The sequence below is a fragment of the Gopherus flavomarginatus genome, chromosome 1, assembly GCF_025201925.1.
Source record: "Gopherus flavomarginatus isolate rGopFla2 chromosome 1, rGopFla2.mat.asm, whole genome shotgun sequence".
Taxonomy (NCBI): domain Eukaryota; kingdom Metazoa; phylum Chordata; order Testudines; family Testudinidae; genus Gopherus; species Gopherus flavomarginatus.
Window position 1 is genome coordinate 257,722,738 of NC_066617.1, and position 15,023 is coordinate 257,737,760.

At 46.4% G+C, this 15,023-nt stretch overlaps 1 protein-coding gene across 2 annotated transcripts in view; it reads right to left on the minus strand.

Annotated features, from left to right (window-relative positions):
- The window catches only part of CDC16 (cell division cycle 16), an 86,701-nt gene that overhangs the window by 44,579 nt on the left and 27,099 nt on the right, over nt 1–15,023 (minus strand). For both annotated transcript variants that reach the window (XM_050922016.1, XM_050922027.1), the window contains 2 exons: nt 8,347–8,420; nt 6,559–6,684 (listed from right to left, as the gene is read on the minus strand). In XM_050922016.1, coding sequence (XP_050777973.1) covers nt 6,559–6,684; nt 8,347–8,420 — 200 coding nt within the window. The remainder of the gene's footprint in view (nt 1–6,558; nt 6,685–8,346; nt 8,421–15,023) is intronic.

Consider the following 15,023-nt stretch of genomic DNA (forward strand, 5'->3'; position numbering starts at 1 on the left):
AAGGGGGACGGGCAGGGAGGATGGGAAGGCAGGGCTGAAGCAAACTGGAGGTGGTATCCCCCTTCCACCGTGCGCAGGACCCAACGATCTAAAGTTAGCTGGGACCAGGCAGGGAGGAATTGGAAGAGGCGGTTGAAAAAGGGAGGGTAAGGATCCGGTAGGGTCCGGTAGGGTAACTGGTGGGCCGTCCTCAGGCGTCCCATCAAAAGTTCTGCTTGGGCCTCGCTGGTGGTTCAGGGGGCACCTGATTTTGAGCTCCTTGAGGGCCAGACTGTCTCCAACGATTTCCCCTGCCACACCTTCTGGTAACGTCCTGACGCGGCCTAGGCGGGGCATAAGGACGGTGTAGCTGGGGCCGGAAGGTCCTGCGTTGAGTCACTGGCATGTGCATACCCAGCGAGCACATTATAACGCGATTGTCCTTCAAACTTTGCAACCTGGGGTCGGTCTTGTCTGAGAAAAGGCCCTGGCCTTCGAAGGGTAAATCCTGAATAGTTTGTTGCAATTCGGGGGAAGGCCTGATACCTGGAGCCAGGAGATACGCCTCATCGTCACTCCTGATTCCAGAGTTCTGGCTTCAGAGTCCGCTGCATCCAGAGAGGCCTGGAGGGAGGTTCTCGCTACCTTTTTACCCTCCTCAAGTAGGGCTGTGAATTCTTGACAGGACTCCTGGGGACAAAGCTCCGTACACTTCCCCAAGGACACCCAAGTGTTAAAGTTATACCTACTTAGGAAGGCTTGTTGGTTCGCCACCCTACATTGGAGGCCCCCGGCCAAGTATATTTTGCAGCCTAAGAGGTCCATGCGCCTAGCCTCCTTTGACTTAGGAGCCGAGGCTTGTTGGCCATGACGCTCCCGTTTGTTCACCGATTGGACAACTAGAGAGCAAGGAGGTGGGTGAGTTTAGAGATATTCATACCCCTTTGAGGGGACCATATATTTTCTCTCTACTCCCTTTGCTGTAGGTGGAATTGAAGCTGGGGGTTGCCAAATGGTGTCCGCATTAGCCTGTATGGTGCAGATGAACGGAAGAGCGACTCTAGTAGGTGCATCAGCCAATAGGATGTCCACGACGGGGTCCTCTATTTCAGGGACCTCCTCCACCTGCAAGTTCATATTCTGAGCCACTCACCTCAAAAGGTCCTGATGGGCCCTGAGGTCAATTGGTGGAGGGCCTGAGGAGGATGTCCCTGCCACCACTTCATCAGGCGAGGAGGAGGAGGAGAGGCCCGGGACCAAAGGGTCCTGTGGTGGCTCCTGTACTTGAGGGGCATCATCTGCATCCAGTGGAACCTCGGCGACTGCAGATGGAATTGGAGCCTCATCCGTGCCTGTAGGGGGGCAGCGGCTTAATGTTGCCTCTGGTACCCGGTATTCTGACAGGGCCGACCGTTGAGCCACTGATGGTGCACCTTGGCTCTGGTGGCATGCCCATGGTGTCCAGAAGGACCAGTGATGAGGCCCTTGCTCGTGGCTCTGTCTCTCTGGGAATATATGGTTGGGGACGTCAGAGTCACACTCCTGATGATAGGATGCGCTACCAGCCTGCGATGACACCGATGTGTGTCTGGAAGGCCATGGCGGTGCCGATAGGCCCTGGGAGGGCGCCATTGTTCTCGACACTCAGGCCCGGGGCGTTGCTGGGGAGCGATACCGAGAGCTATAACGGCACCGCAAGCAAGATCGGGACCTTCTACCGTATCGGTGCCGGGAGGTCGACTGAGATCTCGAGTCCCTTTGTCTGGAGCGACTGCGGGATACACGGTGCCGAGATCGGTGCCGTGAGCCGGATCGGTACCAGGAGTATCTGTCCACTGAAAGAAATGTCGAATAGTGCCACAAGTGCGACCGGTACCGCGATGGAGAGAGGTGCCGGGACTGCGAGCAGTGCCAGAAGTGGGAACAGCGCGATCAACAGCGTCTGCGAGACCGGGATCCTGAACGATGTTTCTCTGGTGGACCAACAGAAGGAGGCCTTACCATGGTCGGCTTGCCGATGGATTGTATGACCTGCACCGGCAGTGCTGGGGGTTGAGGCCGTGTTGACTCTGTCATAGAGATGAGCTCTCTTGCCATGGAGAAGGTCTCCGGCATAGAAGGGAGGGCAAGCTCAACCACAGCATGAGCCGGGGAGCTGTCAGGCACCGGACTCGATGGCCCTTGTGGGACCGGAATCGACGGTGCCGTGCTTGGCAGAGGCGCAATCTGCGGTGCCACAGTCGACGGTGCCGGGGCAGATGACGGTGCCAGACGAACCGTCTTAGAAGAGTGCTCCTTCCGTGGAGCAGAAGTTGAAGCACTATGTTGCTTCCTGGGTCTCGGGGACAGGGAACGGTGCCGAGCAGATGTCGGTCCCGGTAAGGGTCGGGGCCAGGACTCCTTCTTGGTACCGGAGCGGTCCGGGGCCGAAGGAGCGCTCCTTACCAAAGCAGTCTGTTGGGCGCTCGGTGCCGACGCTGCAGGACTAAGTGCCAACTCCATGAGGAGCTGTTTCAATCGAAAGTCCTGCTCCTTCTTCATCCTTGGTTTAAACGACTTGCAGATGCGGCACTTATCGGTAAGGTGGAATTCCCCTAGGTACTTGAGGCAGGAGTCGTGGGGATCCCCTATTGGCATCGGCTTTTGGCATGCCAAACACGGTTTGAACCTCAGTGCCTTGGGCATGGGCCCGCACCGGGGTGGAGGAAAAGGGGCTAATCCCCGATCCCCCCTTAAACTATATACACTAACTATAAAGACAACAACTAATACTAACTATAACTACAAGAACTCGAACTATACACACAGTAACAGCAAAAAACTACGAGTAGCTAGGGATGCTGAGATCAGCAAAGCCGCGCTCCACAGTTCCAACGCCCGTCACGGGCGGTAAGAAGGAACTGAAGGGCCGTTGGGTCGGCAGGGGTATATATCCAGCGCCATAACGGCGCCACTCCAGGGGGCGCCCAGCCGACTCACTGAGCGTTGCTAGGGTAAAAATCTTCCGACGAGCATACACCCGGCGCGCGCACACCTAATTGGAATCAATATGAGCAAGCACTCGAAGAAGAACTACAGTGTTCAGGGCATGAAATTTTTCACAGCCCTAGGCAACCGTGGCTAGATCAACTTAGGCGTAGACAGGGCCGGGTCCAGGGACCAGCAAAACAAGCAAGTGCTTGGGGTGGCACATTTCTAGGGGCAGCATTCTGGCGCCAGCCATCATAGGTGCTGACTCCGGGGAATGGGCAAAAAGTGCCCCCACCTCGCCTCCGCCTGCTCCCCTGAGCGCGCTGCCGCTGCTCTACTTCTCCCCCATCCCTCCCAGGCTTGCTGCGCACAAAACAGCTGTTTCACGTAGCAAGTCTGGGAGGGAGGAGAAGTCGAGAAGTGGGGAGGGAGAAGCCGAGCAGCAGTGCGCTTGGGCGAGGCAGCGATCGTGGAGCGGAGGTGAGCTGGAGCAGGGAGTGGTTCCTCTACCCCCCGTTACTTCCTGCACCCCCCCACCCTAGCTCACCTCCGCTCCGCCTGCTCCCCTGAACTCGCTGCTGCTATTTCACATGCGGCAAGACTGGGAGGGAGGGAGGGAGAAGCTGAGCAGCGGGGCGCTCGGGGGAGGTGAGCTGGAGTGAGGAGCGGTTCCTCTACTCCGTTACTTCCTGCGCCCCACCACCCTAGCTCATCTCCACTCCGCCTGCTCCCCTCAATGCGCAACTGCTCCGCTTCTCTGTCCTCTCTCGCCTGAGAGGGAGGGGGGAGAAGCACAGTGGCAGTGCACCTGGGGGAGCAGGCGAAGCAGAGGTGAGCTAGGGCGGGAGGTTGCAGGGGGCCCCCAGGAAACAATGGGGGGGGGAGAAATGTGGCACGCCCGGGGGAGGAGGCGGGGCTGGGTATTTGGGGAAGGGGTTTGGAAGGAGTGGAGTTGGGGCCGGGCTGGGGGGCATGAAAAAAAGGGGGACAGCCAACATTTTTTTGCTTGGGGCGGCAAAAATCCTAGAGCCGGCCCTGGGTGTAGACCAGGCCTTTAGAGTCATTCAGTCCTCTAACAATGGGAGTCCCTGCCTCCTCTGATTGACCTTTCTGAATCTCATCTTTTTAAATGCTGCTGAATTAGCTGTCACATTTCTGGTGACAGGATCACTGGCGAGATAAGCTGTGAAAACAGAAGCCTCTGTACCAAGTTCATGCTGAGTCAGACATGGACTTTTCCATAAGAAAAAGCTGAACTGCTTCTCCTTTTGTCTGTGCTTCTTGAAGGACTTGCAAATCATACGCTCTGCAACAATATGTTCCTCAACCAGACAGAAAAGGCACCTGTCTTAGTGTCAGTCACAAGAACATTCCCCCTACAAAAGGGCCTGTCTTGAAGCCCAGAGATTTGGGCTCTGCCATAAATTGCTTTTTCCCCCATAAGCTAATTTAAACAGTAACAAGTGCACTAACCTACTACCTATAAACAAATTAACTACCAACTATCAGACTAAATGCTAAGTAACAAGATTACTACAAAGAGACTCTTATGTTGTTACAACTCACTGCCTAAGGCGGTTGGGGTCACTGTGCCCTTTATGCCCTGTGAGGGTGCAGCGGGGAGGCATACAGGGCGCATGGACCACTGCTACTGGACGCTGCTAGTGAAAATGTTCCAAACACCCATGCTGAGGCACATGGACACTAAAAGGGATCGAAATGTGCAGTAAGTCAAGGAAGAATATGTATTATGTAATGCTACATGAAACAGATTCCAAATGAAGTACTAATCTGAAGAGTACCTTAAAGGGAAAATGTTTAGTAAGAAGTTAATTCTAATGTTTACTAGTATTTTAGCCTAGAAATGTATATTGACCTTTCCTATCCCCAAGTTAATTCTGAGTTTAATCTAGTTCTGCTTCTTTACCTATAAACCGAAAAGACAAATAACTGGACTTTAATGACACACTAGGTAGTAACACTCTCTAAACTTTTAAACTGTAAGCAATACTCAAATACAAATAATGAATTCAACAAGCAGAAGGATAATGGAACACTACCTATCTTTTTCCTCCCTTGTTTTCAACCTAAGAAAGGCCATATTGGGTCAAACCAAATGTCCATCTAGCCCAGAATCCTGTCTTTTATGCCAGTGGCCAATGCCAGGTGCCCCAGAGGGAATGAACAGAACAGGTATTCATCATGTGATCCATCCCTTGTCGCCCATTCCCAGCTTCTGGCAAACAGAGGCTAAGGACACCATCCCTCCACATCCTGGCTAATAGACACTGATGGACCCTATCCTCCATGAATTTCTCTAGTTCTTTTTTGATCCCTGTTATAGTCTTGGCCTTCACCACATCCTATGGCAAGGAGTTCCACAGGTTGACTATGCATTGTGAAAAAATACTCATTTTAAACCTGCCGCCTATTAATTTCATTTAGTGACCTCTAGTTCTTGAGGAGTATAAAACACTTCCTTATTTACTTTCTCCACACCAGTCATGATTTTATAGACCTCTACCATATCCCCCCTTAGCCGTCTCTTTTCCAGACTGAAAAGTCCCAGTCTTTTTAAACTCTTCTCATATGGAAGCCGTTCCTTACCCCTAATAATTTTTGCTGCCCTTTTCTGAACCTTTCCAATTCCAATATATCTTTTTTGAGATGGGGTGACCACATCTGCACACATTATTCAAAGGACGTGGGCATACCATGGATTTAGAGAGAGGCAATATTATATTTTCTGTCTTATTATCTATCCCTTTCTTAATGATTCCCAACATTCTGTTAGCTGTTTTCACTGCCGCTGCACACTGAGTGGATGTTTTCAGAGAATTATCCACAACGACTCCAAGAACTCTTTCTTGAGCAATAACAGCTAATTTAGACCCCATCATTTTATATTTATAGTTGGGATTATGTTTTCCAATGTGCATTACTTTGCATTGATCAGCATTGAATTGTATCTGCCATTTTGTTGCCCAGTCACCCAGTTTTGTGAGATCCCTTTATAATTCTTCACAGTCTGCTTTGGACTTAACTATCTTGAGTGGTTTTGTGTCATCCTCAAATTTTGTCACCTCACTGTTTACCCCTTTTTCCAGATCATTTATGAATATGTTGAACAGTACTGGTCCCAGTACAGACCCCTGCGGGACATTACTATTTACCACTCCCCAGTCTGAAAGCTGACCATTTATTCACACTCTTTGTTTCTTATATTTTTACCAGTTACCGATCCATGATAGGACCTTCCCTCTTATCCTATGACAGCTTACTTTGTTTAAGAGCCTTTGGTGAGGGACCTTGTCAAAGGCTTTCTGAAAATCTAAGTACACTGTATCTACTGGATCACGTGTGTCCATATGCTTGTTGACTCCTTCAAAGAATTCTAGTAGATTGATGAGGCATGATTTCCCTTCACAAAAACCATGTCAACTCTTCCCCAACAAATCATATTCATCTAAGTGTCTGATAATTCTGTTCTTTACTGTAGTTTCAACTACTTTGCCTGGTACCGAAATTTCCATTTGAGTTATTGCCTTAAGTGTATTTTTATCAATGAAAAAAATATATACAAAATGGCATAGTTTACTTTTGACATACCCTTTCATTAGCTGTGCTGCTGTGAAGTAAGCAGCCATTGCCTGGTCATGCTCACTCTCAACTGCAAATGAATGTCCATATGCTATCCAAGCTGGTCCATAGGTTCTCTCAAGTGTAGTGGCTTTGCTAAAACACACACACACACACAAAATCAGACCAACACATTATAACTACATCTGAAATTCATTATATTCATCTTATTGGAACACTTAAGCAGTAAGCCTGGTGAAGTATAAATAGTCTGTGTATCATGTATATATTTAATAAATTTGTAGTAAACTAATGAGTGTTTAATAAAGAACTTTGTCTCTAAATGATTATCATACTGGTGAAAGCTTACCTTTTGACACGCATTATTTGACATTTTAAGAGAATGTATTATTCTCATTTTCTAAACTGATTTTAGCAAATTTCTAAACTATATTATTTAGATAGTGCTGGTAAGTGTGCATAGTGAAACACCAAAGGTAAACTGATGAACTAAATTCTTACTGCAAGGAACTAAATTTAACGGTGTGAATGCATGCAAAAGAGGTATGTTTTTTATATCTACATATAAATCTTAAAGACACCAACAAAAAGCAAACAAAAACTACATTACATTAGAAAATCTCTATTCATGAAGTGTAAACAATGTTAAATATGTGAAAGTGAAAGGTAATGGCAAATTATGACGTTTCTATGTCATAGTTAGGCCATGTCTACACTAGCACTTATGTTAGCAAAACTTTTGTTGCTCAGGGATTTGAAAAAACCCTCTCCTGAGTAACAAACATTTTGCTGGCATAAGCGCTTACGTGCACCAGCACTATGTCGGCAGGAGACCCTCTCCCGCCGACATAGCAACCACCACTCATTAAGCTGGTTTCATTATGTCGACAGGCGAGCTCTCTCCCATTGGCATAACACAGCCGTATTGGTACAGTTGTGCCTCTGCAAGGTTGTAAGTGTAGACATAGTCTGTGGGTGGAAATATTGCCTATGTGACTGCCAAAATCTGGGCTTGCCTAAGGCAAGCCTATTATTCTCCATTCCAGGCAGCTGCCCTGCATGGGAAAGAAAGTGTTTGACACTTCTTTGAAGGACTGTCACCAAAAGGCCATCAAAACTGCAATTTAGGGTCATCAATGTTGATCATCTGCCAACTACTGCCCCTTAGCCATGGAACAATAGTGTCCATACACGAGAGCCCACAAGAAGGGGGCAAGCATGACTGGAGTGTCTGGAGCTTCTCAATTTCAGTACATGGCACAGAGACTGAGGCCCTATTTAAGAGCAGAGACTCTGAACGGAGCCAACCATCACCACAAGAAAAACATGAAGGAGAGAGGAGGCTGAAACACTGACAAATTTCAGACTCACAGAAGAGGTGACATCGGAGATGGGGAAGATGCATCTCAGGCCTTTGTTATTTTCATCAGACAAGATGTCTAAGCTTGAAAGTATGCTCTAGAGTTCCAGAGCGTCACTAGAATTACAATCAGTCAGAAGCACATGGGACCCAATGACTGGATTCACTTGCAACATCCCCCATATGAGGCCAGTTTGTAACAAAACATTTTTGATTGATTGCCATATCAAAGAAAGGGTAAACACAGGGGACATACAGCAGCCAGGATTCCTAGGTTTCTGTTATTACATTTATTTGCAATGAACAGCTCTTGTGTAATACTTTTATAGTTAACTATTCTTTATTTGAAAATTAAATCCTGAATAATATTGACCTAACAAGTCATAAGCAACACAATAATAAATCTAATATTATTGGATATGAAGTTAAGCTTTTACCTGAGATATCTTCTGGCATGTTCATTTTTGTGACCGACCATGAGATAATAACATCCTACCGCAAACCACGAGACCTAAACATCAATGTCAAAAGAACAATACTAAGAGTACAGCAGATGATGAAAATGATACATCTACAAAAAATGATACAGGGCAGAGAGCATTCAGAGAAGTTACAATATTTCACTTGAAGTCATCACTCTCAGAGTTTCAAATTATTATAGCAGCATCTATTAGCATAGCTAGACCTGTTTCCACTATAAACAGTTTTCAATTATTTGTATCTCATCCACTTAAAGCCTCACCTAAAATAGGGCTCAAAATGAGTTAAGACACTATGTTTATACACAGAATAAGAGGGCCCACACATGGAGTTAAAAGGAAAACTTCATGTGCAGACTAGCCCTTAGAAAACATGGAAAGGAAGGAAAAATAATCCTGAATGTATTCTATTTTTCTCCCAACTATTATAACTTGGTCAAAGATTTACAGGGTGGTATTCAAAAGCACCAATTGCAAATTACTTTCAATAGGTATTAAGCACTTAACTAACGCCAACAGTCATTTGCCACTGATGTCTTTGAATACTCTTTTAGGCTATGCCTACATTTAGCTGTAGCACTTCAGTGTAGATGCTTAGGCTCGGTCTACACTACAAAGTTAATTTGACATAAGCCATCTTGCGTTGACCCAGTTGTGCATGTGTCTATGCTCAAATTTGCCTCCCACCGATGCAAGTGCCCAGTTACAGCAACACAGTAACACCATCTCCCCGAGCATCACTGAGCCACGTACTCAGATCGATGCAGCGAGAGTGCAGATACTCCATTTATGTTGACCCTAACAGTCTTCCAGCACCTGTCCCACAGTGCCAGATACTGACCACTCTGGTCATAATTGTGAACTACACTGCCCAGGGGTCACAGAGACTAGAAGGCCCGCCTCCCCTTTAAAGCCCTGCAACTTTTTGTAATGTCTTTTCCAGATTGTCCAGCTTGGCAAGCACATATAGCAGCTCCCCATTGTTGTGTGCAATTGCCAAGCTAACCATGCTGGCTTCATGCTCCAGACGCACTTCAGCGTGGAGCAGACAGGAGAGATCAGATCTTCTGGGCCTGTGGGAAGAGGAGATTGTGCAAGCACAGATATAGACCAGCCATAGAAACATGGATATTTATGAGCAGATTGCATGGGGAATGCAGGAGAAGTGGTACAACAAGGACCAGCAGCAGTGGTGTGTGAATGCAAAAGGATCTGAGTCAGGCATATCACAAAGCGAGGCGGGCCAGCAGTCACTCCAATGCTGTGCCGCAGACCTGTTACTTTTACAAGAAGCTGCATGCCATATTTGGTAGAGATCCCACTGCCTCTGTGGATACTTCTGAGGAGGCCAAGCCACAGGCCACTGGCATGAACAGTGAGGGGAATTGGGGACATGCAACCGGGGGGGGGGTCCATCTATGCTGCGAGCCAGGACTTGTTTGAGACTCTACGCAGTCCAGTCAGTCCCAGCAGTCGAGCACTGGCGAGTCCAATGCAGGAGCAGGAATATCAGATGTGTAATTGTATTTCCATTGCAATGACGTACTGACGGCACTCCGAAATTAACAAGTTACAGCTATTGACTTTTCATTAATTTACTCTTGCAAGAGGTGATAGGTGATAACAACGAAGAGAGGTAGAGTTATCTGCTTTTCATTCTCCTGAACAGTTAGGCAGGGGGCCATGCAGAGCAGTTTATATACACAGAAATATCCCTTGAATCCTCTTGAGAGATCTCAATGGAACTTTCGTGAAGGTACTTTCAAATCCTCTCCTGAAGGTTTCTAAGGATGGCAGCCTTATTTCTTTCTCCACAACAGGACACTTTCCCATGCCAGTCGGTGATGGCTTCGATAGCACCATTGCAATATGCAGGCTAGCAGCATATGCGCCTGGGTAGCTTTGGGACACCAGCAGCAGCTGTGCTCCCAGTGCCTTTGTTTCCTTCAAGAGTAAGATACCAGCTAAAATCCCCACTGCATGTGGAAAATGGTACCAGTATTCAGTACCACTGCCCTATATTCAGTTGAATGCAACAGAGCAATTCCCTCCTCATTTTCCTCACTCCTGACAGGCTATATGCACCATGGCTGGTGCTGAGAGTGGCACCATGTACAGGCACTCCGAAGCAGAAGTGTCAATAAGCATGTCTTGTTTAAAATTTTAGGGGAGCAAGGGAAGGGAGTTCTGAATCATAACTTTCACTTTCTGTTATGACTATATCTCTGTGTTTTATCTACAGCTGCTGCCACTGTGGTCTTGAGGAATTCCTCCTCCACACGCACAGAACACCTGAGCTAGATAAGGAAGAGAAAGACAACGACCCTGGATACAATGTTCAATGAGGTACTGCAAGCCAGTGCTTTATTAGACTATTAGCAAAAGGGCCTGGAAGGCAAATATTGCAGATGCCTGGAGAAGGAAAGAGTGGGCAGGAGAAAGACCTAGGAGTACCAGCAGGAAAAGAAGAGATGTACCAGGTGTGACAAGGCTCTGTCCTTATCTCTGTGGGTCCTGCGTTTCCTGATGGATTTCACTAGCCTCAGAGGCTCACTGTGACCCTCCACTTAACCCTTCTCTCTCTAGAGACAAGGGTCACAGTCCACTGAGCCATTTCCATCATAAGCCAGCAAGGCAGGTGAGGAGAAACTATCCTCCTTTGTACAGTCTCTGTTGTCTCCCAGTCTCAGTGATTAATCAGGGGGCAAAGGGGGGGGAGCCCGGGCCCACCCTCTACTCCGGGCTCCAGCCCAGGGACCCTAATAGTATCAGCTATGGTAGCTGACCTTTTAGGAACAGGACACGTACAATTCCCTGGCCTACTTCCCCACAGCAGCCCCCCACTTCCTCAAGCTCCACTCCACCCTTACCTCAGGGCCTCCCTCCTTGTGCCTGATATGGTGTGTACAGTTCAGTCTCTCCAACAGCGCAACTTCTCACAGCTCCTGACATACGTGCCCACCTGACTAACTGGGAGGCTTTTAACTAGATTCAGCCAGCCCCTGACTGGCTTCAGGTGTCCCAATCAACCTAGCATCCCCCCTGCCTTCTGGAAAGCTATTAATTGGCCCCAGGTGTCTTAATTGACCTGGAGCAGCTGTCATTTACTTATCCTGGTACAAGGGATTTGTTTAACCTGGGGCTAATATATCTATCTCCCACTACTTTTCTATAACTATCTCACCTTGCTCCATCACATAATGGGATTTCTCTGGCACCAAACACAGATGCTGCAGACTCTTGTCTCACTTAACAATCCATGGAGAAATCCTATACAGCACCACCCTTCACACCGCCTCAACATTCCACATGGTATCAAGGGATGCATCCCTCTTCCTACCACTCTATCCCAAGGGGACATTCAGGACAACCACAGCTTCACACACACTGACCTGTGAAGCCATGGTTGCTGTATGTGGACATAAGCAATCCCTTGTTAAATTCTGTTCCATTAATTTATTGCATTTTTAATGTATTGGATTTTAAATTGCACCAATTTTATTTTGCACTGGTTTTCTTACTGAATAAAAGTATATTATTTGGAAAATAATTTATCTTTATTAATTCACAACATATACTGCAGAGTGCTTAGCAATTCTGAAAGCACCTAATGGCTTGTTACAACACAGTGTGGCAACCATTAGGATTCATGATAAACAGTGTAACAATCATAAATGTACAGCAAGCACTGCAAAATTAATAGGTGCATTGACAGTGTTATATTCATAGATATACAGCAAGCACCACACAATTCCTAACAGGCCTCAAAACAGCAAGGCCACATAGAGCACAGAAGACCACAACGTATTACTGTGGCTCAATGTTAAAGTGGTCTTTAAAAGCCTCCCTGAGCTATAAGGCTCTGTGCTGAGCTCTTCTAATAGTCCTTGCGTTTGGCTGTTCAATCTCAGCAGATAGCAGCTCTAACTCCATCCTCTAACCCAGCGGTAACTTTTCCCCCTTTGTTTCACAGATACTATGCAGAGCAGGCAGCTATAACTATTGGAAGTTTTTTTTTCCACTGAGATCCAATCTTGTGAGTAAACAACAACAGCGTCCCTTCAATCTACCAAAAGCACATTCAACTGTTATTCTGCTCTTGCTGAGCTGGTAGTTGAATCTTTCCTTGATGCTGTCGAGGTGGCCAGTGTATGGCTTCATGAGCCAAGGGAGCAAGGGGTTCACTAGTTCCCTCCAGGATCACTACTGACATTTCAATACTACCAATGGTAATCTGCTGGTCGGGAAAGAAAGTCCCTGCTTGTAGCTTTCTGAACAGTCTTGTGTTCTTAAAGATGTGAGCATCATGCACCTTCCCTGAGCAGCCAAAATTTATGTCCATGAAGCATCCCCAGTGATGCAACAATGCTTACATAACCAAAGAAAAGTAGCCCTTTTTGTTGATCTGCACTGTGGCAAGATGGTATGGCACCAAAATAAGGTTGTGCGCGCCATCTATTGAGCCACTGCAGTTTAGGAACCCCACTGCTGCAAATCCATCCATGATGTCCTGCACATTGCTGAGAGCCACAAATCCTGTTTAGTAAGAAATGATTAATGGTCCTGCACACTCACATGACAACACCTGGGCAGTGCATTTTTTCAACTCCAAAATGGTTTCTTACTGACTGGTAGCAATCCAGCATCGCAATTTCCACAGTGCAATCACCACTTGCTTCTCCGCTGTCAGTGCAGCTCTCATCCTGCATCCCAGTGCAGAAGGGCTAGGGTGAACTCAGCATTTAGGAATGTGGCTTTGTGCATTCGAAAGTTATATAGCCACTGCTCATCATCCCAAGACTGCATAACAATTTGATCCTACCAGTCAGTACTTATTTCTTGGGCCAGGAGCAGTGTTCCAGCAGCAGCTGCTCTAGGAATGCCATCAAAAACCTTGAATTGGTTCTCACTATGTCCCACAGCAACCAACCCTTCAAGAAATCGTCATGTTCCCTGCTGATTCTGTTGCTCTTATGGCTCTAGAAATACTGAAGGATCATGTGTCCTATCCTTGGAATGCTTATGACAATAATGCAGAGCTGTGCAGGTTCCATGTTTTCTGTCTGCCATTCTCTGAAAGGAGAAAGGCCACAAAGGTTTGTGGGATCTTTAAAAAAAGATGGAAAAATGATGAGATATGGATGACATTATGGGATGGAAACAGTTGCACACTGGAAAGTTGACGCCTTGCTCCCAGTCACCCTGTGCAACTCATTTCTGCCCATCATGCGCTGCCAAACTTCCCAAAATACAGTGTGCTAGAGAGTGGTTGCATACTGGGATACCTACCCATGGTGCACTATGCTGTGTATTGACATAAGCACTCCTGGTGAGTGCATTCAGTGCTGACACACGGAGTCAAGTATGCACACGCACAAGTGATACACTAAATGCAGCAGCTTTATGTTGGTGTAACTTGCACCAACCAAAGTTTGTAGCGTAGTCATTGCTACTATCTAGTGATGGGAGGAGTTCTCCCATTGCTGTAGAAAATCTACCTCCCCCAGAGGCAGTAGGTAGGCCAACAGAAGAATGCTTCTGTCAACTTAGCACTGTCTACACTGGGAATTACGTCGGTTTAACTACGACTCTCGAGGATGTGAATTCTTCACATCCTTGAGAAACATAGCTATGTCAATGTAACTTTTCAGTGTAGACCAGCCCTCAGTGTTTGAAAAAGGAAGAGAGAAAGAGGAGGAATTTTGTAAGTACTTAGTTTATGACATGAATTCATTTTATTTTGACTTAAAAAAAAGTTTTAAGGCTTGAACATCTCAGTTGACTTACTTGGAAAAATGGCCTCTGCACATGCACATCAAGTATATATCCTAACTGTCTTACCTAAGAGGTTAGCAATATATAACAATGAAATCATAACATATCCATTGATATTTTAACAGGTTCAATGAACCCTCAACTCAGATGAAACAAAAGAATTGTGTTACACAATGTACAAATTGTAACAATTCAATCAACATTATAACTGTACAGAATAGAAAGAGCAACTTTTTGTATGTGTTAAATATGGAGGCAGTTACAGTCACTGCAAGAACCGGACTTAGTAATAACTAAAGGTTATAATTCAACATCCTCAACAGGACCACTAGTATAAGTGTGCCACCTCATGTTTTCAGTTATGGGATATACCCTGGCACCATGCCTCAGGAATCTTCTAGAAAAGCAATGGCTGCTGGGGATGCATCCTTGAACATTCAAAGCAGAGGTTATAAGAAGCGAGAGAAGTCCTAATCACTGTCTCAGTTCCTTTCGCTAAAGCCCAAAACTATTAAGAAAGCAGAATTCCAAGCAAGAGGAGATAGGTGAGCAAGTAGTATGAATATGCAGAATCAACATTTTTGAAGAACTAATTACTAGTAAGTACCCTTTCTTCCGTCCTCGAAGTTTCCTTTCCATACTCTCACTGGAGGAAGTCTAGCTAACTATACTATTTCCCCATTAATGTTGGTTGAGAAATTCTAATTAAACAAGGATTTCAAAGTAGTTCTTCTAAAGCAAACATCAGCTCTATGCTCCAAGTCAAAAAGAGTAGTGTTGCATAGATATGAACAGAATTGCAAATAGCAGCACTGCAGTTTTCTGTTATGGAATCAGGTCATCTGGCTTAGCCTCAGGAG